General features: G+C 35.6%; 2 protein-coding genes across 4 annotated transcripts in view; one reads left to right on the top strand and one right to left on the bottom strand.

Moving 5' to 3' along the window:
* The window catches only part of kuz (zinc-dependent metalloprotease kuz), a 163,626-nt gene extending 143,484 nt beyond the window's left edge, over window positions 1-20,142 (top strand). The window contains exons 4-15 of one of the 3 annotated variants that reach the window (XM_031982006.2): window positions 7,314-7,612; window positions 8,129-8,275; window positions 8,359-8,507; window positions 8,583-8,817; window positions 10,957-11,131; window positions 11,214-11,391; window positions 12,324-12,501; window positions 12,742-12,975; window positions 13,060-13,176; window positions 13,249-13,413; window positions 13,498-13,630; window positions 15,358-20,142. In XM_031982006.2, the coding sequence (XP_031837866.1) occupies window positions 7,314-7,612; window positions 8,129-8,275; window positions 8,359-8,507; window positions 8,583-8,817; window positions 10,957-11,131; window positions 11,214-11,391; window positions 12,324-12,501; window positions 12,742-12,975; window positions 13,060-13,176; window positions 13,249-13,413; window positions 13,498-13,630; window positions 15,358-15,497 (2,150 nt within the window). In that variant the 3' untranslated portion in view covers window positions 15,498-20,142. Of the gene's footprint in view, window positions 1-7,313; window positions 7,613-8,128; window positions 8,276-8,358; window positions 8,508-8,582; window positions 8,818-10,956; window positions 11,132-11,213; window positions 11,392-12,323; window positions 12,502-12,741; window positions 12,976-13,059; window positions 13,177-13,248; window positions 13,414-13,497; window positions 13,631-15,333 lie in introns of all 3 variants that reach the window. The other 2 variants (XM_031982005.2, XM_031982004.2) reach the window with 2 other exon arrangements.
* A 313-nt stretch (window positions 20,143-20,455) lies between these two features.
* Hem (Nck associated protein 1 Hem) lies at window positions 20,456-24,207 on the bottom strand. The gene has a single exon (XM_031981797.2). The coding sequence runs from the start codon at window positions 24,205-24,207 to the stop codon at window positions 20,839-20,841; it is 3,369 nt and encodes a 1,122-aa protein (XP_031837657.1). The 3' UTR covers window positions 20,456-20,838.
* Window positions 24,208-26,006: the final 1,799 nt, after the last annotated feature.

The raw sequence follows: 26,006 nt of genomic DNA, 5'->3' as shown, positions 1-26,006 counted from the left end.
TTCAAGCGGAAATTTTGTTTCAGTAGAATTTGCGACAAAACAGTCACGAGTGTCGTAAAATACGAACAATATAATTGTCTCGAATCGTATCGATATACGGTATCACGAAATGTTACTTCGCTTGACAACGCACATTAAACGGACTTGTATTTTTGGTCTATGTAACCTTTCGCCTTTCGCCGGCCTTTATAACGGTGATCCATATTAACCCTGCTGCGTAGATGGTACTAATAAATCCCTCGAATATCTTCACGCCAATGCGCCCAGTTATTAAAGCTCCTGGCTGACAGTTAACCCGCCAATAAAACCAGCACCATCCGCCGCAATTATCTCAGATATCGGGGACCGGCGTTGTTGGCTTATTTCTTGTAATTCGTCTAGATTCCGGAAAGTCCAAAGGTAATTAAAACTATGGTGATCGTAATCGGTTATCGATATACATCGGCCTCCGAATATTTTCAACTCATCGCTATTTAGGTTTTTCTATTGTTGTAGCATTATTTGTAATTACGACCAAGTAACTTTCGTTGCTGGAATAGAATTCAGTAAAATGCTTATGCGTTTCGACTGAAACTTTCAACGGTGGAATTAACAAATTATGAATATCGATAATTATTGCCTAGACTTGTTAACGTTACTAATGGAATAATCTTTTTCTCTCAATGGTTCGTTCAGTTAGCTACTTAATCCACCGCCAATTTTTTTTTACAATGTTAACATTTTTTTGTAATTTATTTGAAGAATGTGATAACTGATAATATTACTTTCTTAGTAAAAAACAGATCATTGTAATTACTTGACTCTATTGAATTCTAAGTTCCAGAAAAATGTGCTAGGGTGAAATTTTATTCGTAACATTAGTTTACCAGATTCAAGAAGAAACATATTACGATATAAAGGAGGAATAAATTAGTACCAAACGTATTTCGATATTAGATAGAGTTATCAGACACCTATACGTGCGGAACGATATATCGTCATTGGCACTTCTCGCAAATGCTACTAACAACAATACATAGTTCCTCGGTACTATAAGGGTTAATAAAGAATCAACGTATTAGTTCTTACAGTGAATATTGTACGATTATTACATTTATTGTTCAATATCGTCTACCATTCAATAATACTTAATTTACAATGCCCTTTAGTAATTCATCTGTCCCTTGATTTAAAAGTGACCACAGCGTATAAACGCATTGTTCTATTTGTTGGTCGCGTATATTACTTCCTTGCAGCGACTCGACGAACTATGTCTCGAAAATTTGTCTTTAGTAACAATACGAGTCCAGAAAAGTTGTAATTGCTTACAACTTTCTCAAATGAAAAATCCTACTTATTTGTAAGGAGACGTATTATAGTTTGTTGCTTCACTTTGAAACGATCGTTGGTTTGGTTTAGTTGAAACAAAGTTTAACACGATTTATCGCGGGAAATTGATATTGGCGTGAAAGTATTCGATAAGTATCGATTCTGTTTGATACACACATATTGTTTACAGCTATTCAACCCGGAATAACACTTTACGCGATCGATCGTATTTTATATCTCTCCTACAATTAACGCCTTTGTTTTCCGTTTCGCATGAAATTTCAGTGATAGTCAATAGATATTGCTTATAAATTTAATTGTATTTCTTCCGTAAAAATTATTACCATTAAAATAAATGAAATCTTATGTTACTTTGTGCTAAATGAAATTTCTGCGAAATATAATTTTCTTATTATACTTATGTTTCTAGTATACTGCTTTCAAATTATCACCGTGTACCATTTTACAATTACCAAATTGCACAAAATAACCAGTCGATGAATACTTGTATTTTTTTTCCTTGCATGCCCTCTAAAAAATTATAAGAACTGCGATATATTGAAAATTCTATTTGAAACAAATAATAACCCTGTTAGATACACTGTTCCTTGTTTATCAATATAACATTGATTATCTGTCAATCTTCTCAATTTACTCTAACGAAATTGAAATTTTTCTTTTGTCAAAAGAGTAATAATAAAGTATTTCTCGTGGACGTAGTTGCCGGAGAAATGATAAGGTAAAAGGTTAAACATCGTTAGTACTTCATTTTTCATATAGCGAGCTGAATATTGTGTAGTTATTATATTGTTACGAAACGTAATATAAGAGCACTGATTACAGACACAATAAACAGGTTCAGTGGTGTAACACGATAAGGCTTTTGATTGCGAGCTAGTTTAACTATGTTTATAACTCGACCCCATAAATGCAACAGTTCAATATTCAGTTCCACTATTTTTAATGAAATATATTTAGTTCTATTGAATTCGTTTCTCGGTGTTTCGACAGTCGAATTTTATTCTTGTTTATTCATTTGCTACAGTGTTTCATATAAAATATACAGGAATACGATTCACAGCGAAAGTTGCACGTAAATACACTTCCGATTAATAACAACCATGTTGAAAGAATTTTAGATTTGCTCGTGCATGCGTAGCATATAAATAAATACACATTGCTACTTTCTTTTATTCCGGAAAAATAACGAAAATGGCTTTCTATTAATTTTCATAATTTTTCGGTTGGAACCAGTGATGATAGATAGGTATAAAATATACCAGCAGAAGTTGCATTTTTAATGGCACTCAATTATAATTCAAGTAATTACAATGTAAACGCTAAATACAAAGTAGATTGTAGAGTTAAAATTATACAATTAGTGGATTGTATAACTAAAATGCAAAGTCCTGTTACTTTTCTGGTTTCGTTCAAAGAATCCTATTAGAAGAAAGAGTTATATGTGTTTCCTACGTTTGAAATTTATTTTTTGCATTTAAATTACTATTATTAAATAGTTTTCTCAAACCCGCATAAATACCAAAAATAGTTGTACAATAAAGAATAAATATATTATGAAATACAGTAGCAGAAGAATTAATTCTTTTTATGTGTTTGTATAACATTTAAACTAACATTCAATACAATGAAATTAAATTTGCATATTAGCCCTTTGCACTCGAGAGGCGACTCGCAGTCGCCAGATGATTCGATACAGTAAAATTATAAACTTTAGTATTTACCATTAATCTTTGTATACTGCATCAATGCGTGAAATATTTAAAGAAAATAACTTTGGTACCTAATTTATGTATGATTTCTTGTTAAATTCGTTTTAAAGAATGTCGTCTACATCTAATTAGAAGGTATAGAATATTTCAAGTGAAAAACTTTCGAGTGCAAAGGGTTAAAAGTTACTATAAAAAGATTCATAAAGTAATTTAAATATAATTGGTAACAGTGGAACAATTCACTTGGATGATAGATAGTATATGTATTTGAAAAATTATTCTAGTTACTTGCGTGTCAACGGTTCAAGTATTCAATTTCGGAAGACTACGCTAACATTCGTTTCGTTTGGCTATTGTGCTAAAGTGATCGGATGCGGAAGAGGGTCGTCGAAGAAAGAACAGGGGAAACATTAATGGCTATCCTGAAATCTCGCTTCGTAAAAAGTGATACAGTGGCCTCGCGTCGGCTGCGTTGGCCGATGTCACAGTGAAAAAGGAAGTGTGATTTCACACCAGTACGTACGTGGTCGACCACGTCCTCAAAATAATAGCATCGTCGTTACGGGCGATACGACACCCAAGGGGAAACGGTTAAGTTTGTCATTACCTGACGCATTATGTCCGGGCATCCGCTGTAGAGACCGAGCTCCCTGCATTTCGAAATTACACGAATAATTAAACTGCGGGTCGGTATTTCCGTTGCGATTCGCTACACCTTCGTACATCGCACGCTGAAAGTATACAGGCATTTCCGATTTGCTCTCGAATTAAAGCCTAGCGTTGCTCGATTCTATTACGCGCAGTCAGAAGCAACTTCCGTTTACATGTTTCAAACTTCCATCGATACGAAATACTTCTTAATTAGCCTCGATTCCTGCGTTCGATAAATATTTGGAAAGACGGTCTCCTCGTCGATGTCAATGATTCCAAGCTATGCTCCGGGAATATCATTGTGAACAATATTTTATACGCACGTAACTCTTGTTCAGCCTTAGTTTTCGAGATATTTATGAAGATGTATTTTATATAAAGACACTTAGCTGTGCAACTTCGCTAATTACCGCGGCATTGAAAAAATATAAAATTTAATTCGAATTGATTATCTATTTAAAATATATTACATAACAATATATCTGAGTTTTTCTATGTATAGCGATATAAGTTGACCTCAGTGAAAATTGCCATCCGCACAATTCAGTTTTCTGAAAATTAGCCCGTACGCAATGAGTTAAAGAATAAACCTCCTCGATTTCAATAATTCCCGAATTTGTAATGTTATATTCGAAAGTATACTTCAGTAGGTGATACTAACGCGTTATGTGTGGAATTTAGTTCCAAAAATATTTTATTGTGTGCGTAATAAAATCGAGTAATGAAGTATATACTCGTCAAACACAGTGCAAATACACTTATAATATATTCTGACGAAAAATTAAAGGGGAATGAAGAAGAATTGCATGTCTGTCTAAAAAGAAAAAATAGTCCATCGTCGAAAAAGTTAGCACCGTTTAGAGTTTTAATGACGTGTATACACGTTAAACGCAGTTAATTGGTGTTTCATTAAGAATGATATTATTTATAATATTTAACCCTAAGAAGCGATGTATTATTGAATGGTAAACTTGTCGAAAGAGTAAATCATTGATATCGTTTGTTAAAATTTATTAAAATGAGCTTCATATATATAGATAGCAGAGTGGGGTATTGATAAAGCTGGTTTACCAGATGTAGAGGTGAAGGGAAGAGAGCAAATCCTCTCTTCCGCTCACCCACTTTTACGTCATAATCGCCGAACATCCTTATCGTCTGAATACGGTGAAATTTTATGAATATCTCGAAAACTGGAAGAGTCCGACATTTTCGTAAGAGGAAACGGTTTAAAATATTCATTTCTGCAGTATATTTAAAAATCATCGAAATCGGTATGGAAGCTCCTTTTCGATAACATTCCAAACGATATATAGTAGATATACTTTAAATTAGATTAGAGCTGGTTTAACTCATAATCCAATTAAAGGTATGAATTCCAAAACGACACAAATTTAGTAACCACTATTTCGAGAAAATCAATCTTTTATTATATTATATCTTCATTAATTTCGTTAATTTAATGTCAATCTTGATTATTTTTGCTGTGAACATTGATTATGCATATACTTTCATGGTATATATATTTTCAATAATATTATATAACTGGCTTTTGTGTGAAAAGTCTTGAAAAGCTGTGGACTTTTGCTGTTTTGGAAATTAGTGAAAAAAGTAATATATTATTAACCAATTTAGTAAAAACTTTGATTGAAATAAACAAATTTCTTTTTATAAATTAAAATTTTTATTCGCTATTCCACGTTTCACCCTGGGAGTCATCATTTTCAGTTTTACGAATAGATTCTTATTTTTATAATAGATTCTCAAAATATAAACGATGATTTGGGCTCATTGATGACAAATACTTTTTTAGATTTCGACATTTAAAAGGTTTCAGCGTAATTTCGCTGTTATAAGCGGATTTTATTCCGTGAATATTAAAATTATTAGCTCTGCTTTTAAATTGAAATGTCTACGTAGTTAATTTATTTGTTGTTATGCTTTCAGTTATAATATATTTTTTTTATTCAATGATTTTATATGAAGTTTTAAAATTCATTCCACCATTCACAGTATTATGCTGATGAATTTCAAACCTGCATATGTTAGGGACTTGTACTGTTTCGAATGTCATTGTCCTTAAAAAACCATGTAAGGAGTTAACAAACTCATATAGTGCCAAAAGGTGGACTTGTTGGTTTGGAATTCGTGACCAGAATTTATGTTTATGAAATTAATTTATACCGTTATCGTCTTGCTACTAAAGTATTGAAAACATCTGTTCTGTTTCCGTTTGAATTAGAAATATTATTTTAGGAAGAGAGACAAATTACGTTTTTATTTTACATATTTTGTTATAAATTCATTTCTTTGGAAACGAAGAACCGTCGAAAGATTCATGATGAATTTCAATTTTTCGTTTCCTTTTTAGAAATATTGACAGATTTATTTCCAATTTTATATATTTTTTCTAAATTGATTTCTCCGAACGTGAATGACTGACAAGAGGCTTATAATGGACGTCTCCGTTTAACTACATAATACTCTTTATCAGTTAAAAATCGAACTACCATATGATCAAATATTGAATATCAATGAAAAAATGTATGCACAGTACATATACACATCATGGCAGGTATTTAAATATTAACATTGTTTTTAACCTTACTTGCGATTACCGTGATTTGCTTTAAATTTTAAATTAACTTTAGATCACAGCAGTCAAGAGAACTTTATTTGGCAAATAACCTTTTTTATCTGTTTAAACAAATTGTATTAAGCTTACTTCTTCTGCGGTTATAAGTTAACCTATATACCTACGTTTACATCATATGACTATGCGGTTGAATATTATGCAAGCTAAAAAAGAAGGAATTGAGCGAAATTAGAAGAAAAACAGAAAAAGGAAATAGGGTTACAAAACAGAAGCAGCAAAGCAAATTAAATTAGCAGCAAGCGAAAAGATTACAGAAAGGGAAAAGAACAGAAAGGACAGAGGAATAGATTAATCTTTAAAACTGCTTTAAATAAAATGCTTTTTCCCGTGCAACGAAGAAAACAACTTTTTACAATAGTATGCGCGTACTTATATTGCTTCTACCAGTCTGTATTTTCAAGTTTTCACTTTCGTAGTACAAAATCTGCAAAACGGTTATGACTAGTGCCGAACACGGCGAAAACTACTTGGTTTGCAGGTCGCCAGAAAGATTACACATGGATTGTCCCTATTTCTTAATTCCTTACTAAAACATGACATCCAAAACCGAGTTGTATTTTATAACGTAAGATTCTACACAATCAATACGAAAGTTACATGTTCCAAAGTACTATTCACTTTACAGAAAAATTTAGGAACTCACCGTTATTCAGTTCCTATTCTGCAAAGATTTTGACATTTTTCATCAACCGAGAATTCGACGAAACAATAATTCCCTCGCAAAAGATATTTTCCCAATTACATGGAAGACCATTATTTTATATTATTCCGCGTAATTCTCACGTTATGGTGTAAATATGACGCGCGATTGGTCATAATTAGTACAATTGTTTACCGACTCGGTATCATTACCTGCGCATGAAATTCATCGCATTAAAACATTACCCGCCGCCGTGCCCGACAATATTTCCACGGTTTTATCGGTCTGCATAATTCCGCAACGATAACGTTTAACGTGTTGGGTCGCGCAGGTGAGCACGGTGGTTGCGGAATCACCGACGACGTGGTGGAGTGGATGGAGAGAATTCAAAATTCGGGCGAGCCGGACGTTCCACCTCCGGGGACGGCCGCGAACGTCAAGAAACCCCAGCCACGGACGAATCCATGGAACGCGGATCAGGAATCGCCTGGTCACAAATACTCCCGGGAAGCTAACGAACCTAGTCATCGCAGGGTGCGAAGGGCGGCCAGGCCGAAGGAGGACAACAAGAACACTTGTTCCCTCTTTATTCAGACTGACCCTCTTATATGGCGGCACATATCCGAACAGGTGAGCGAAATAAAACCACGCGGACGTTTGACGAGAGGCTGAACCCGACAGCGAAGGCGGTTGGAACGGTGGCCCTTTTCAAACCGGAGAACACGGCGTTCCTTTCAGAGCGATAATAACTGACCCATTTCTTTTTCCCTATAAAATTTCACTCGAAAACGTAATAATTCCTCTCGCGCAATCCTCCCGAATGCCCTGAATACCAACCATTCTACCGTTGTAGTCGCATTCGCACAGCTTTTCCCGGGTAATAGGGGCCAGCGTAATTTCATTTCGTATTTTCCTCCAAACTAGACGTCTCTGCATTCCCCTGTGTCCTTGCGTTAGAAGAATATTTCCATTTCCGCGTCCTTTCTCTTTTTTTCTTCTTTTTTTCTTCCTGACCGTAGCATTCTTTCTCGTTCCGTTATAAAAATCTCGCCGGTATATATACACGTACGCGCGTGCACACAGGTATAAACCGTTTTAAAGCGTGCGCGGTTCGCGAATATTGAATTCCACGTTTCGACTTCGCAGCTGCATCACGACGCGGAGAAAACCAAAGAAGAGATTCTGTCTCTCATCGCGCACCACGTCACCGCTGTCAATTACATATACAGAGACACGAGGTTCGACGGCAGAATCAAGCATAGGAATATTAAATTCGAGGTGCAGCGGATTAAGGTGATTAAATTGCGACCTAGGGTGATTTTCGAGAAGGCGATCGTTTCCGTGGGCCTGCTAAACGTGAACGTTCTTTCCGACAGATCGACGACGACACCGCGTGCACGCCGCAGCAAACGTACGGCGAGCCGAATCCCTTCTGCATGGAGAACATCGATGTCAGTAACTTTTTAAATTTGCACTCGCTCGGCAACCACGAGGACTTCTGTCTCGCTTACGTGTTCACGTACAGGTATGACGGCTGGCCGCGGTCTGGAGATAAATGTTACACAGGGAATATTCATTCGCGCGCCCTTATCGTTCACAGGGATTTCACCGGCGGCACTCTCGGGCTCGCCTGGGTCGCCTCGGCGTCCGGCGCATCCGGGGGCATATGCGAGAAGTACAAAACCTACACGGAAACGGTGGGCGGGATGTATCAGTCGACGAAGAGGTCCTTAAACACGGGGATCATCACGTTCGTGAATTACAACAGCAGGGTACCGCCGAAAGTGTCGCAGCTGACGCTGGCCCACGAGATCGGACACAATTTTGGATCACCTGTACGATCGCTTTCTTTGTTTTTTGCTTTTCTCTACGAAAAGGTACAGTAATGCTCGCTTAAATTACACAAGTTTGGGTCCCAGCAGTGGAATTTAACCAAGCAGAAGAAATAGAAAGAAGCTATTTGCTTCTAGGCACTGACTCGAGCACAGCCTGACAAAGGCAAAGAATCGATATGACAAGCGGAAGCGGAATAGACACGATTCGTCGAGTATCGGGGGTCGAGACGAGGGACTTTAGAGCGATGCTACATGCGTTAAATATAAATATGCAACGAAGAAAATGTCAATTGCAGTCATTTTAATGTCACCTTCTTAAATGCAGTGCCGGTGAATTTGTGAGATTGTTGCGATTGAAATGAGTCAAAGCACGGCGGAAAGCGAACTGGTTTTAGCGATTGAATGTAATGAACGAAATTAAAGGTTCATTCCCCCAAATCGATAAAACAACCGATTTACGTCGATTTGGACTGATTTTAATGAGAGGAATCTCAATATTCCGTCGGTACTACGACTAAGAAAGTAAGGTTAAAATTATTGTAATTGAAATTTTCTTCATTGCATGTTTATACATCTCTTTGACCTGTGTCTGTCTCTGTTTACTGGGATTACGTTAAATTAAGCTCAAGACAGTGAGCAGTGCGGGAAGAGTAGGGACGGTGCAGTGGAATTAAGCCGAGCAGGTTTCTGTGGAATTTAAGAGAGCATCACTGTATATTGTAGTGGTTCTTAACTCTTTGACGTTTAATGACTAGTGTAGCTCATGGTTAACCCTTTTCGCATCATTAGCGTATATATACACTGAATTTTCTTGGTCACTATCATCTTTTTCATACTCTTAAGCTAGAAATCTTAACCCACTTGCATCATTAACCTGTTAATTTAGTTTGAAAAATCTCTCGTTTTGCACGCAATAAAATAAAAAAATGATGTGTGCACCTGTCAAACGCAGAATGAATGCACCTAGGGTATATCTTCACAGGTTGAATGCCGCGTGACTTCATAGAGCAAAATACACAACATGGAAAAAATATAATATCAAATCATTTGATTGAACTGCATTATTATTATTACACGCTCGTGTATTTGAATGTTACCGCATTAAGTAGCGTTGTTTATAATACAGAAATGTTTCCAAATAATCATCGCTTAATTGAGTGAACTATAATAATTCGATTTGGCTGGGGGTCACCGGTGGCATTCAACGTATTAATGAGAAACCAAAGCAAAACAAAGAAGAATTACATGTTTATCCGAAAACATAAAGAATTCCGCACACAATTACTTTGAATTGTCTATGTGTTGCTTGTTGTATCGGTCGGATCAGGTTAATTTCAATGAAAAACTTGAAAAATTTTCAGTTGAGCATTTCTAATTTACAAAGGAAGCTTCACGTTTATAGCGAAGATGCAAATAGGTTGATACATTGGAAAACCGTAACGTGGTACTACGTTATTTTGAATTTTTTTTAGAATGCGTAGGACTAAAATTATCAAACAGTTAAATTGACCTTTTAAAATTTTTCCATAGAACCTCCAAGAGTGCATCTATTGAGATTTCTATTGGTTTAAAATTCAATTTGGGTATTGCTAAATCAATTTCTTTAGTTATTTCTCAGAGAATCCTCTGTTATTTTTTCGGTAATCGCAAAAAGAATAAATCGCTGTAGATATGTCCAAATAAGAAACTATTTTGCCACTGCCATTGTTTTACCTTCAGAATAAACGTGAATTTATAATAAACAGAAAAATTTCTCTGTATTCCCTCAATTGCTAACAGTAAAATAAGTCTGACAAGCACAGTCACGAAGAAAGTCGTACGGTAACAAGTTACCCGGTGTTCCGAGAAATCATAAAATTTCTTAAGTGGTTCTGCGGAAAAAATTTAGGTACCCGTTATTGACCGTACAAACTCATAAATTCACGCATAAATTTAACATCTGTGCATATAATTTTGGATATAAGACACGCGCATATTTATTCTTATTTGTGTACGCTATCGGTGATTTTAGTATTTAAGAAATTTTTCTCATAAACAAACGTGCTCCACTCGTGGCAAGAGTTAAGAACCACTGGTATATCGCCATAGAGTAGATCATAATTTTTGTTTAACTGAATTCCCTTGTAATCATATTTGTAGCACGACTTCCCTCCAGAGTGTAGACCGGGTGGTCTGCACGGGAATTACATTATGTTCGCGTCAGCGACGAGCGGCGATCGACCGAATAACAGTAAATTTTCGAAATGTAGTATCGGAAATATTAGCAATGTCCTAGACGCCATCGAGGATAATAAAAAGAGAAATTGTTTCACCGGTATGTACGAGTTGCTCTATACGCGTAAATATCCGTCGAGATTAAAAGATGAATGCATAATCTGTATTTCTTTCTTACGTAGCATCTGCTGGAGCATTCTGTGGCAATAAAATTGTTGAGGCCGGGGAAGAATGCGATTGTGGGTACGATGACGACGAATGCGTGGATAAATGTTGTTACCCAAGGCAGGTGTCCGAGTTGGACAAAATAAAGAACGAGACCGCTAAAGGCTGCAATCGGAAATTTGGGACGCAATGCAGGTATATATTTCAATGTAATAATTTCTTATTAAATGGGAGCGTGACTTTAATGTTATGCAATTCATAAATCGATATGTAGAACATTTATGGAATATTATATCGTCGTGTTTCGAAACAATTCATTATTACTTGATAATATAACTTCGTTTCATTAACGGTATTGTAAAATATAATAATTCGTATGTCACATTCAAATACTTTTTCAGTACACGTTGATGTCATTTAATATTTGTTTCATTAATTTTACAGTATATAACTTTTTATGCAATAACGGAATGTTTCCTTTGACGACTATATTTACCTCTGACTTGTTTACCTCCTACAGAGGAGTAACTATTTACTTGTTTTATAAATAAAAAAACTCTCTGATTACGAAGTAGATTAAACATAGTTTCTTGACTGTTTTAGTGAGAGATATTAATTTTCTTTTAACATTTAGTTGTTTGATAAACGTAATTGAATATGGGCGTAGTTTCTTAAATGTTTTATGAATTGCTTAGTACATGTATATGAATTATTTTTCCTAATAGACACTTACAATCGTTTGTTGCTTTCTATGCGAGTGTGACAGAACTTTTTTAGTACTCTGCGTCTTCTGCATTTATAATATAGACGTGTAAATTTCTGGAAATAAAATAATGTGTTTATTGTGTAACTTCTACGTTAAAAAATCAATACATAAATTATTATTTAACAAAAAAAAAAGTTGCATTATAATGCATAATGGAAAATATCTTGCACAAAACGTGACAAAGGAAATAAATAAATTTAGTAAAAAAACGTATCATAAAATTAATATTTTTAATAATTATAAAGTTGGGAAAAAAGAATTTGAAAAATATTTTTCAAAGAATAACTAATTTAGTATGTAATGTAATAATAATATACAGTAACTGTAGTGCAAAAGGTAAAATAAAGAATTTTCTTTGTAGTCCGAGTCAAGGACCTTGCTGTTCAAGCGAGTCGTGCCAATTTGTGCCACTATCTAGAAATGTTCAGTGTAAGGCCGAATCCGATTGCAGTTACAATTCTACCTGCAATGGGTGGTCCTCCGAGTGTCCTGCACCGTTACCGAGAGCCAATAAAACTAGATGTAACGAAGGAACACAGGTAGGAACAGTTTCCCAGACCTTCAATTTATATCGGTGACGTAAAAGGTAGATTCGTAAATATATAAGAGTAAATAAAGTGTAGTTTAGCAATTTCGAGTTAATAAAAAGAAAGAAGTATTCTTGAATAATTCGATCTCGATAACTAACGATCAGTTGAGTAACATAATCTTTCGAATTAAAAATCCAATTTTTAGTGACGTTTCATCATTTGACAAGTATATTTCTAATTTATCGACAGTTATGCATTAATGGCGAGTGCACTGGATCAATTTGCCTGGAATGGAACCTGACCGAATGCTTTTTGACCAGTAACGTAATTCCAAATATTGACAAACGTAAACTGTGCGAATTAGCTTGTCAAAATGGAACCGATCCATCCAGTTGCCGTAGCACCAGCGAGTTTGCACATGTCGTCGGTTTGCCCGAAGGTGGAATTAGTCTTCGACCTGGATCACCCTGCGATAACTTTCAGGTAGTTACTTAATCACCGAAAATTATTTTCGGTTACTAACCTCGGAAACGCTGGTGGCAATAACGCGTTCGTCTTCCGCTGTAGGGTTACTGCGACGTCTTTTTAAAATGTAGAGCAGTGGACGCAGAAGGACCGTTAGCTAGATTGAAAAATCTTTTATTTAACAAAGAGACGTTGCTCACGGTGGCGCAATGGGTAACCGTAAGTATAATGTCTTCTAATGATCATTCGTCATATTTCTCGAAATTAATAATAAAATATTGATTTTTCCAGGAGTTCTGGTGGGCAGTATTGCTAATGGGTATAGCTTTCATTATTTTCATGGGTCTGTTCATCAAATGCTGTGCCGTTCACACTCCTTCCAGTAATCCGAAGAAACCACCGGCGAGACGTATTAGCGACACTTTGAGGAGGCCGATGAACACCTTGAGAAGAATGGTAAACACGCTGAAACGGAGAAACCGTATAGAATGTAAATTAGTTTTAAACGTTCGTGAAATTGATGCATTCATCTCCCTACAGCGACATCCGCACGGTGGAGGAGGTGCCGGTCCGAGAAGTATACCTCCCAGGCAAAGTCAAGGAGGCCACAGTGGAACTCGAGGACCCTCTCACGGTTATGGAGAGGGCAGAGGTCCACAGTATTATCCGAAAGGTAGGTTTCTACGAAATCTCTGTTGCTTTTTAACGCAGCTATCGTTGCTCGAGTTTGATCTTAGTAAATATTGCTCGTTAAAATGCATACTGGATGTTTGCATATTAGCTCGTGAGACACGGATTAAACTCAAGCTAAGTAGCTTGCTGCCATGCATCGGGTCATTTCATGAATAATGGTGCTTCTTACTCTATTTACATAGACACAAATATATATTTTTTATGCGCATTGAAACTGTTTATCAGTGCTGCAGTCTATGTACGCGTTGGAAACTAGTTCAGTCTAGTATTAATACAATACTTAAAATGTTCGTTGATGGTTAAAAATCAGGAATAATTAATTTTATGCTTACATGCCTAGATATTATAATCTATAACCTTCAGATAGTATATACATGTACAGTTCTTTTGTTGTTAATGTTTTAAGATATAAAATATATTTAAAGCACTATTTCTAAAAGAAATGTTCACTTTATATTACAAATGGAAAGTCGTATTTACTTTACAAAAAAAGTAATTAAAATAAGTGATTTAAGAGTTGTTATTAACTACCGAATGTCGTGTATAGCACGAAATGTAATAAATTGTATTATTTTAGGGCTGATAGCTACGTAACTGTCAATATGAGTGATTGTCAGCTCGGATAATATGATTTATTATGCAGTATTTCATGTTTTTGATCGTATTAACGTCGCAGATGGAAACTTATTTATGGAATGACCTGATATATATCCCTCTGTGATCCGCAATTACATCAATGTTTTTTCCTGTTTGCATCACCCTCGCATTGATTGACGCGCATCACTACCTGATACTATCGTTCTATGACCTACAGAGGTGAGCTGGGGCCTATATTCTATAGCTTTAATAGGAGCAAATTTAGGAATACGATAGAGTTCAAAATAATTTTATGAATATTTTATGAAAATCTTCGTTAACGAAGTTACACATTCTTGTATTTGCTCCTAATTCTCTTGTCATCATCATTGATACCTTCATTTTTAGTGTTGATACATAGAGTTCATTGTTTCTTCTGCTTCTGCATTATATGCATTTAATTAACTTCTCAAATGTGACGAAAAAAAGGTTTATACTCTTTGAATGCTGATAATAAATTTAAGTACACAAACGGCTAAACTGAATGTTTTCAATGTATCTACTTTCGATATATTTGAAAATATAACGATAGTTCATAATTCACCGCTCAAAATAAACTACAGATAGCAAGAAAAATGATCAGTAACATTACTTTATCAAAAATCAATGAAAGAGCACTAAAGGGCTAATTCTATTATTTTAAATTTTGATTCTGTCAATCAAATTTCCTTTAACTCTTTACATGTTAAGCATTAAATGCTAAAAGTCTACTTACAAATTTTAGAATGTTCCTAACAAAAGAAACTACGAAAGAAACGCATTCTGGAACACTATAATAAAACCATATGATAAACATGAAGTTAAAACAGACTAAAAGAGTAGCACGTCAAATAATCCTTTAATTTTCAAAATTTTAGTAAATGTTCGGCCAGCATTGTGCAACGATACGTGGAACCCTCGAATGCATGGCTAACATAGTTGATTATCATACTATTCGCTGCTCCTCCGTATCATTCATTGTACCATATCGCGTGGTGATCATTCGCAGCCCAGACACATTACGTTCGCTTCGATATTTCATAGATGAAATCCTTTCTAAACTTTAAGCAGGCTATCGCTCGGTTCCCACAGCTAGTGCGCCAGCCAGTAGCAGTGCAGCACCCAACTACGGCCGTTCCAATCACCCAGAACTGTACGCCGGGGCCTATTCGGGCTCCGGGGGAGGCGGTCGGGCCGCAGCCTACGAGATGAGGCATCACAACAAGGTGTGACGATCCTAGGGGACTACCACGGACGAGAAATAATCTCAACGTCGCGCCGTAACTTGTTCTAATTAACAATGCCAAACTGTGAAACGAGAACCGATCCACCCGACACATGATGTCTTGCATCGCGAGAGAGTAAACGAGAAACGAAGGGGGAAGAATGAAAGAGAGAAAAGCGTGATCGAGTGAGTTTCGATAAAGTGAACAAAAAGGAAAAAGAAAAAATACCGACGATCGCCGATCCACGTTTTTATTTCGTATATAAGTATATTCACGTAAAGAATGGGTCTGGTTTGGAATTGTATCGAAGTGATGACGATGCATGCTAGAAGTCAACGGTGATATATCGAACTTTCTCTGTTGATGTTCCGTTCGTCGAGCCGACCGTCGGGTCAGCGAAATATACTGTCGTAGGGACATCGACGTTCTGGGAACGATGAAAGAAAGAATGACAGCGTTGGACATAATAATAGGTTGGATCGTAAATGATGATCCTCAGTAATCTGTATTATCTCGTACGGTTTTATGTAATTTGTCTTTTGAATGTTTCTCCGCATATTCCTCCGCGTTGCCATTAAGTATTCGCGTCGTGATGAGATCGAAAACAAGGTTGAAAAAAAGAAAGACTTCTCTGCCCGCGAAATTCTTTGAACAAGTGAACGTATCGATCAAAGTTATGTGAATGAACAACGCTGGATTCGCACAGCAAACGATATATTGTATTGTGGTATTGAACGTAGCGTATTTTTGCCGTTCGATATAAGGAACATTTATGGCCAAGATTGCATAGTAACGTTGATGCGTCGACTGTCGATTTCCGGATGAAGTCGAGACGCGCACATTTTTTCGCTCCCGAAAGCGTAAATCTTTTTCAAAGGATGTATAAGATTGTTTGCTAGATGACCTAAGGAAGTTCAGCGGGGGACAGGAGACGACAATATATATTTGGATTAAGTGTTAGAATGATAAACGTAATTTTTGAAAGGCTCCCGCTGAGCGTACCTTGCATTTTACGAATTTCACGCGCGCGATTTTTATTCTACATTGTTTTTTCTACGCGACGACAACATTCTCATCGGGCGTAACGCATTTTATTCCTTTTATACGATCCTCCGTTTTATCCGCATTTACATTTTTAATCGTTAGGATTTTATTATTCCAATGCAACTCAATTTAATTAATTAAGATATTTAACGTAGCCTTTAAGATACACTTAAATATTGAATCGTGATTTAAAAGTATTCTAATTGCGCTGTACTGCTTTCTGGAGCGAAGAGGGGCGCTCATCATTACCAAACTATTGCAGGTCATTCACTTGATCTCTACCATTGCATAATAATTAATGATATTTAATATTCTTATACTAATTTTTATTAGCCAATTGAAAAGAGCAAAGCTATTAGAGACTATGGTAAATACAAGAGAAGCAGACAACACAAAACAGATCTTTTTATAGCGATATTTCATTAACGATCGTCTGGATAAAAGTAATGACAGAACGATATTGATACTGATATTACTATAATTATGATTATTACTATTATTATTAATAATATTATTATTATTATATTATTATTATACTATTACTATTATTGATTAGTTATCTATTGCAGATGATAATTTATCTCCACTATCGCAAATGTTATAAGTTATATTTAAATACGGTTTTTAACTTGCAATTATCGGGGGCTGTACCGTAAACGCGCTTTAAATTATGCGCATGGCGGACCAAAGACGAGGCCTCCTCTTGAAATATAAACATGTTTTAATATACATACGTGGGCTCAAGCAGCATATTCATGCACAACTGCATTCTCGTATGCGATTGATGAACATTCGTGCGTATTCGACCATTGAATCGCACCGAATACTCGCGCAGTATACAATATCCATATAACACACACTTCCTTATTCGAAACGCCAAAATGTTTATACACGATTGACTGAAAGTTTCTTTTGTTTCCATTTTAAACTCGTCCCTCGTCGAGCCTTCTTGAGCAGATTTTGTCCAAGTATTCCCCGCGAGATTTCCATATGAAACAATAGGGGATAACAACCGAAGACGTTGTTAAACCGTTATCGTCGCAGATCGAAAGCCATTCATCGATGATTTCATTCGCGGCTTAGCGTTAGCCTTCTCCCTATACTTTTTGATAATAATACTACGAAGCTTGCCAACTATCCCCGCGAGAATCGAATATGTTTACTTATCAGTCTACTGTCTTTCCATGTTCTAACGAGGCGTTTCCGCTTCGTCGTGTACCGTTCAACGTCACGGCAAAGTAGTAGTGGTCAGCATTCGCAAAGGAACGTAACGATTCGAAAAATCCTATGGGCATGCGAAACAGAAGGAACGTTTCCAGGGATGGAGAAAACAAAATAAAAGGACATGTCTGCCAAATCGCAGAAATACGAGTTTGCGGGTCGTGTGGAAATGTACAATAGTCGCAATGTGATTATAAAAAAAAAACGAGCGGATCGTGTGAGATCATATGTGAGAGATGAGCGAGAGAGAGCGAGCGAGAGAGAGAGAGAGAGAGAGAGAGAGAGAAAGAGAGAACGTGAGAGTGAGTAAGAGAGGAAAAACGGAACGAGGTGTGATAAAAGGAAAGGGCATGGACAGAGGATGGGCGTGCAAGAATAAAAGAGAGAGTGTTAACTTATGTACATACGCTGATATTGTGTGTGTATATATACATGGCATGCGTGTACCACGTGGATTGCGTATACATACGGCACAATCATCAGGGAACGGTAAATATATAACCATAAGGAATGGTAAAGCGAATACAAAAAAAATACTTGTTTTTATATCAGATCTGTATAATAGCGAAATATTATTCTGTATTTTGTAACCGGGACGGAAGTTAACAAGGATGACAAACGAATGCCTGTACGTGCGTGTAATCGAGCACTTAACTTTTTAAGGTGACGAGTTTTAACGACGATCCAGCGTGGACCGGAACGGATCGTTCGATGTAGATTATATAAGAAGTTTCAAAGTTTCTTGCATTATAGATGCAACGGGATTCCGTTTGGTCCCATTCGCAATCGCTCGTCCGACCGTTGCTTGATTTAGTTTTCGTGATTTCTCGGTCGATTCGACGTAATGAATTCACGTCTGTCGGCGTGAATGTGATTTACTGCCATTCGTGATAGCGTGCGGCGAGATAAAAATCGATCTCGCTCATAAGCCAAAGGATTTCGTATTTTAGATTTATTATTATTCGAAACGTGACGCGGTAATTTACGGTAACTGTGTTTGCGGCAAGAGGACCCGGGGGACTCGGATTCGTTGGGAGATCATTCGATGTAAAAACAATGGGCAACGTGGAGTTTTATCGATACCGCGGTAAGTCCGTGAGTCAACGCGACGGTGAAATCGTAGATATTTTTTAAAAGAACGGTATTGTTGATCATTTTTGCGTCCGGGACACTGCCATTCGAACAGCATTCGTGACGTAGGTGTGATTAGATTTTACTCGGGACGAGTCGGTCGACGTTTCAAATATAGTTCGTGATGAATTATCCTTGCTTCCATTTCACTGCCATAGTTACATTTCAAACGACTGAATATACGATCAAAAAGAGTACAGTGCGCGGTCCTCGCGTGATAAGGCAAGGACAACATGAATGGGAATAGTAAAGTTACTTAGATTCAGGTAAAAGCCTAAGACGAGCGTGGAATGGGACCAAGTTGTAGTATCTAGTTGACGATGACGTCGCTTATCCGTATGAGAAGCATAACGATTAAGGAACAAAAGTACGTTTTCCTTCATCATTTGTTCTCCCCCCCCCATTCCCCCGCCACCGCCACCACTGCCACCAACACCACTACCACCAAATCCTCCGGCTCCCCATCCTTCCCCGAGAAGTTTCTACTACGTATGCTTAAGCTTATTCATTTCTGCGTCGTCTGGATTAAGATCGAGTTCTATTATTATTCCGCAATCGTGCGTTCCGCTGCACATTTTGTGATAAAACGTACTCTCCGGGACACGAACGAGCATCTCTCTAGGAGGATCAGCATCTTCTCTATGTACCTATCTTAATCCAGACCCGTGTCATTGTGACGCGATACAACACTACTCTATCACTTGTACATAATGTTAGTGAGGAAGAAACAAAAAAGAAATCGAAGATTATATTTTTTCTATCGATCCAAAAATGTGGTGACCTATCAACATCGTGCATCTGAGATTATTTACATCTCGTATATTAGTTCCCTTTAATCCGTTCCGATACGTTTCATTTGCCAAATAAGTCGTCTCGTTTCACCAAGACCGTACGTTTCTTTCAAATCGTTGCTTGAAATATTACCAGAACTACCGAATTATTTTTTACATTCGATGTGCCGTAGTGTTTTTATATTCTGTACTTCTTTTCGTAATACCTACACTGTCTAGCTGTACCGTTTTAGTTGAATTTGTTTTTTTTTATATAAATCTTATTGAGCATGATACTGACCAATCGCCTGAACGTAGCTTCAGACCACCACTCTCTCTTTTTCTCAAATGTTTAGAACGCGGCGAGTGTTTTAAGAATATTATAAATAAAAAGGAATATGATTGTAAATCTCTTGTGTTATGTTAATGTGATTAAAGAGAAAAAACAAAAACATTGTAAAGAAGTAAATAAAGCATACATTTTACATTTATAGAATTGTATTGTTCACCTTTGCATCTGATAATCCTTATAAAATACAATTTCTTAAGAAAAGAACTGCGAAAACTTAATCGAAATTTCATAAATACAAAAATAAAATAATGTTAATCGCTTAAAAATAATTATCATAAATAACTTATTATAATATTAACATTTTATAATCAGCCTATTACTCAGCCTAACAGTTATGCCTTGTATAAAATAAATCTAAATCCATGAAATTAAACGCTTTAAAGAACAATTCCTTTAGGGAATCAAATATAATACGAGTTCGAGCTTAAAGTGAAATGAAGAGACAATTTGTAGATAATTTTATTTATTTTATAAACTATTGTAAAAGTTACAATTGTACATTAGAAAAAATGTAGCGGATAGAGTGATATTTATATTATGATACGTGTGTATCTCGATTCTTAGACAGACAGCATTTTACACTTCGCCTATGATAATATAAAACAACATCCCTTATGTACCGATACGATATACGATATACAACGAAATACTGAGAAAGAAAATATAGTACTTATGTCATAATATATCCAAAGCCAGATATCAAATATGAAATAGGAGGTACTGATCTATACAAAAATGCATCGTTTTAAATAATATCCAAAGTAAAAGTGGACGTAGAAAAGGAGCCCTGAGTGGCAAGCTAAAAGTACATGATTCTTTATTAATGTTTTCATGGCTGCGAATGTTCAAGCTTATAAACATCGTGATATGCGTTTCGTATTAATGCATACGGAAAACAGCTTTCTAACAAGTCCATAGTTAAAAACGGCGATTCTTGGACAATTTGGTCCAACAGAAGGTACACCGATTCTCTATTTTTAATAGCCTCTTTATCCGCCTCCTGTCCCAATCTAAGTAAACTGGAGCTTGCCAAAGCAAGAAATTCTTTCATTCTATCTTCGATATCATTTTGCCCACAAATAGTGAACAACGCACCGAAAATATTATTTATAGCAGTCGCCATGCAATGTATATTATTAGAGTGCCCCTCAAGGGATGCGCGGTAAAAGGAGTTCTCATTTCGTGCCAATTTTGGAATCGACACCGCTACGAAAACCATCAGCAAACAGACGAGCAAATGTTCGTCCTCGTCAACTTCTGACTTTTGGCTCCTTAGAGCTGCCGTTAACGTTGGATCGACCTTACAGGTTAAACCTGCCGCTGACGTCATTTCCGAAACAACACGCATGGGATCTCCGGATGGCAAGTGATGCCTAAAGTCTAAAATTGAGCTCAAAAGAAAAGGTATGCGTTCTTCCAAGACGTCGACTAATGCAGATTGCGCCAACTGTCTGAAACTTAGAATTACACCTATAATTGTAACTCGTTGTAATACATTATCCACTTGTTGCAATCTCTTGAATTGTTCCTTCATTACTTCTGGTTTATCGAAATTTGTCCTCAAAGCGATAAGTACATCTTTGTTGCCGGCTACTAATTTTTTCAATTGTTGTACTTGACTCGCTATATGCCACATTAAATTCTCGCTTAACATTTTCATACCGTATGGTCCAATGAGTTCAGCTAATGCTCTTAATTCATTGATATCGGAAAATTCTTCGGCATTGAAAGGTATCGCTCCTTCTACTGATAGACTGACAAATGCTCTTTGATTTCCCGAATAACAAATATTCCCTGCACTAACTCTTCTTAATAAAACATCGGAATACCATTGAGTGTACAGGGAAGCAATAGTTTTATCACCATGACTATCTAATTCTTGGGTCTGCTGAAGAAGAGCATTGTTAAATACGCGTGTTATATCTATGTGTACATAATTTTCAACAGTTTGAAGGACATTCATGTAGGATCTAACACTAACAAAGAGTTCTGATGGTTTAGCGATTTCACTAGTATCTGGATTGTACATGACCATTCCAACAAGTGCTCTGGCAAATCTTGATTCTAAATGTTGATGTAGATATTCTCGTGGTGCAAAGGTATATTCCCAGACATTGATAGTGGGGCAGTAGTTAATAGCATAACATAACTCTGTTAATGCCATATGAAGTTTATCCATTGTAGTAAGTTCTTCTCTTGTTTTCCTATAGCTTTCTGTACCAGGTTTATGAATTTCATACATATTTTTCTTATTTTTATCTTTCTTCTTCCGATTCACCACTTGTGAGATCATTAAAGCACAATGTTTTGGTAACAGCTTATCGCTCATATTACACTGCTCATCACAAATAGTTGTAATGATATTTTTTGCTTCTTTAGCCATCTCATCCAAAAACATATTGACAACAGAAAGACTTCTTTCTCGAATATGATGACGTTCTTCTGGACACAGTTCATGCGTACAGCTTTGGAAGTGACTGCATATTAAGGGAAATGCAACAATATATCTGTTCTGAGCAGGAAATTCTAAGCACATATGAAACTGATCCTCAAATACTTTACTATAGAAACAAAAGATGGACAAATCAGATGTTTCAACCAACATTTCGTCTAAATTATCCACCATTTTGGTATGAAATACAACTGTATCCATAAATGATGCTAATTCTCTATTATCAGCAAGATTCATGTTACACTTTGCGATAGACATATACGCTTGTAATCTAAACCAATCTAATCGAAAAGCACGGAAATCGAAAAGTTCATTATCTTCAACTTGTTTCACTGTTAGACTAGCTATTTTTGAACACATGTCACTAAGAATTGCTCCTTCATCTTCTGGACAAACTGGGAGATTCTGAATCATTTGATCTAATGCAGGAGCATCAAACCCTGATAAAAATTGCACATAGTATCTCTGTAGTACTTGGGAATATTTCTTCACTAATGCTCTTAATTCTTCACAGTGAAATAATAATTCTGGCAATTGACGATCCACTAAATCTTCTCCTCCTCTTCCTTTGCCTTTCCCTTGTGTTGGAGGATTCACACCATGTCTTAAAAGCCATAAAACTTCATCTCTTGCATGAGATAGTCCCATTAAAACCAATAATGCTTTTGGTCCCAAAAGACCAGGTTGGTCAGTTAAAATTAAGCCCAAATCTTTCAGAGCTGTTCTTAAAAATTTTCTTCTTTCTCTATGTCTGTAACCTGCTTTTTGTACTGCTTGGTTATAACATTCTTTCACTTCAGACACCCTCTTGCTGTATCCTTTTATACTTTCAAAAAATACTTGTATATATTGATGAATGTAAATTACTTCATCTCTGAACAGGGCTAAAACCCAACCTGACTCTAAAGCTGTGGTCCAGAGTTTACTAGGCTGTTCTTGGCTTAAAAATGAATGACAAAGTGTGAAACCTAAAATTACCCATCTTTCTATTCTGTCTAAACTTAAAGTTTCACAAGACATGGTATCCGTTGCTACTGCTTTAAGTATTTTCCCAGGACTATCAACGAGACTCAGTTTTTTATCTGCTCTCCATGTATCAGCAGATAAGTTCCTTCCTGGATAAATAGGCCATAAGGAAGTGAGAGCATTTTTCAATAATTTAGCATGTGGAACAAACTCTTCTGAAAGTTTTTTTAATGGCGCATCATAATCCATAATCATTTGACCCAGGCGAGGAAAACTAGGATCAGACTGGTTGTGTACCATTTCATGGGCTGCATTAAATAAACCTAGGACAGCTTTACGATCTTCTACTTGTGACAGAAGTATCATCAAACTGACGTATGTAACAACCAAATCCAAATAACCTTTGGTTAAATCAAAATTTATTGTGATATCCATGTGTACACCACAAGCATCCATTGTAGTTAAAAGTTCACAAACGTTATCTTTGAAATCTAGCAGATCAACGAAAGTATAATAATATAACGATAATGACTTAATAATTTCATTGCGTAGATTTGTAATTGTTTGGAGTCCCTTAATATCAATATTGGGAAACTTCCTGACAATTGTCTTGATAGAAGATTCTAAAGTTTTATCAGACAGGAAACCAGGTTTTGATTTCGCATCGCCACATGCCTTCTTTATATTATAAATACGGGTTAACATTCCAATACCTCTGTCATTTAAAATAGTTAGCTTTTCTGCCAACTTTTGCTGACTAGGTACAATAGGTCGCGCCATGGTTATATTATTCAATGTTATTTCTTACGTGATCAACATAACTTTTTCACTTCTTTGGCTTTAAATGACAGCAGACCCCACCCCTGGGGGTAATTTGTCTTCACCGGATGCGCTTAAAATAGATTGATCCTTTTCATTCTGCAAAAGAATTTTGAATGTTTATAATGGCATTTCATAAAAAAATTATATAATACACTTTATACTTTATGTCTTACCTTTCCTGCAATTACATGTTTAATATAAATCGATGACACGATGGGAAGAACTTTCTGTATACGTCAGGTACCGCATGAAGTACTATTCTTTTAAAGGAACAGTGTTGCCAACTATTGCCAGATTATTAGCATTACAGACAACCATTTTAAATCGATTGATGGAAACAGTTATGGTTTTTAAAAATCAGAGCATGAAAATTATTATACTCGTACATGTATTTTAAAACAAATAAAAATAATCTTACATATATTTATGCAATAAATTGTAATTTAAGATAACGATATTACTTTACGTTTGTCACAATAATGAAAAGCATTTATAAAATTTTCTTAATATATTTTGCTTATAGCTTTGAACATAAGTCTTAAAAACAGAATTAGCTTATTGAAAATATAGATTTTCAAAATATTGAATATTTTTTGAAAGGTTACTTAATTTTACATTTTACAATTTTTAAAATATTATTATTAGTTTCAAAACATTATAATAAATTCTGTTCTCATTAATTTTATATTCGCCTTTCGTTTTTTACGATTGAAATAAAGATTTATTAGATTAGAGATTACTTTTACATTCTTCTTTTAATTTTAGAGATTTCAGGTCAAAATGCAAGAGCTTTTAGAACTTAACAATATTTTGGAAAGCTCTTCAAACGACAAAACTTGAAGTATTTCAGCAGAATATTAAAATAGGTGAAACCAATTCAAATAAATTCATTAAAATAATTCAAGTTATATTGATTTCAACATTTTTTTAATTAAGCACCAACAGCCCTTATAACTTCGTTATCATTTTTTCATTTCATAATCGTTTGGAATCATTTTATGAAGTTTTTGGTGTACTTCAAATATTTAATTTTGAAAAATCAGAATAAACTTTAGTATAAAATATAAAAATATAACAGATTTAAAACATTTTCTATATACATTGGAGTTGATAAGACTTATGTTGAATAGTTTTTATCAACTTCAGTTGATAATTCTTCTATCGACTGTTGTTTATGAAGGTCAGAGAAGAGCGTCTAAATTTCTATGCTGGTAAAGCAGTTAACTTGATCTACTATATGTGTATCAAGTGTGCAATCTATTCTCATATCTTGTTGATGGCCAGAGTTGTCTGCCTTATCGACTTGTGTGCAAATATTCTTTCACCTGCCTTATCTCACCGATGAGACACAGGTCGCCGGTGGTGCTTGATGCACATTTTACGGTTAATATAAAAACTGTGAACATTTAGAAAAAACTTGCATTTTGAATATTTATGAATTTGTGACAGTAAGTATATTTTAATGTGGCCGCATTTTTTCACGAATTTTATTTCCAGATGGAATTGTATTTTCACAAAATTATAATTAATAAATGTCGATGTTATTGGTGCCAACTTCTCCGAATAAAAATTCTTTTCAAAATTGCTGCCATAGAGTCACGATGGGTCTTTTCAATTGTTTTATATGTATTTTTTATTACACATTAATATATTAAGAATTCAGTATGAATTTATAATATTTCTACTTCATATGTAAATACTACTTCATAAATAAATTTTAGACATTTGAAGGTTCAATCAAATTATATTGATTTGTA

Source organism: Nomia melanderi, chromosome 3 (assembly GCF_051020985.1).
Source record: "Nomia melanderi isolate GNS246 chromosome 3, iyNomMela1, whole genome shotgun sequence".
In the NCBI taxonomy this organism is placed as follows: domain Eukaryota; kingdom Metazoa; phylum Arthropoda; class Insecta; order Hymenoptera; family Halictidae; genus Nomia; species Nomia melanderi.
This window is presented reverse-complemented; position numbering and strand designations above follow the sequence as displayed.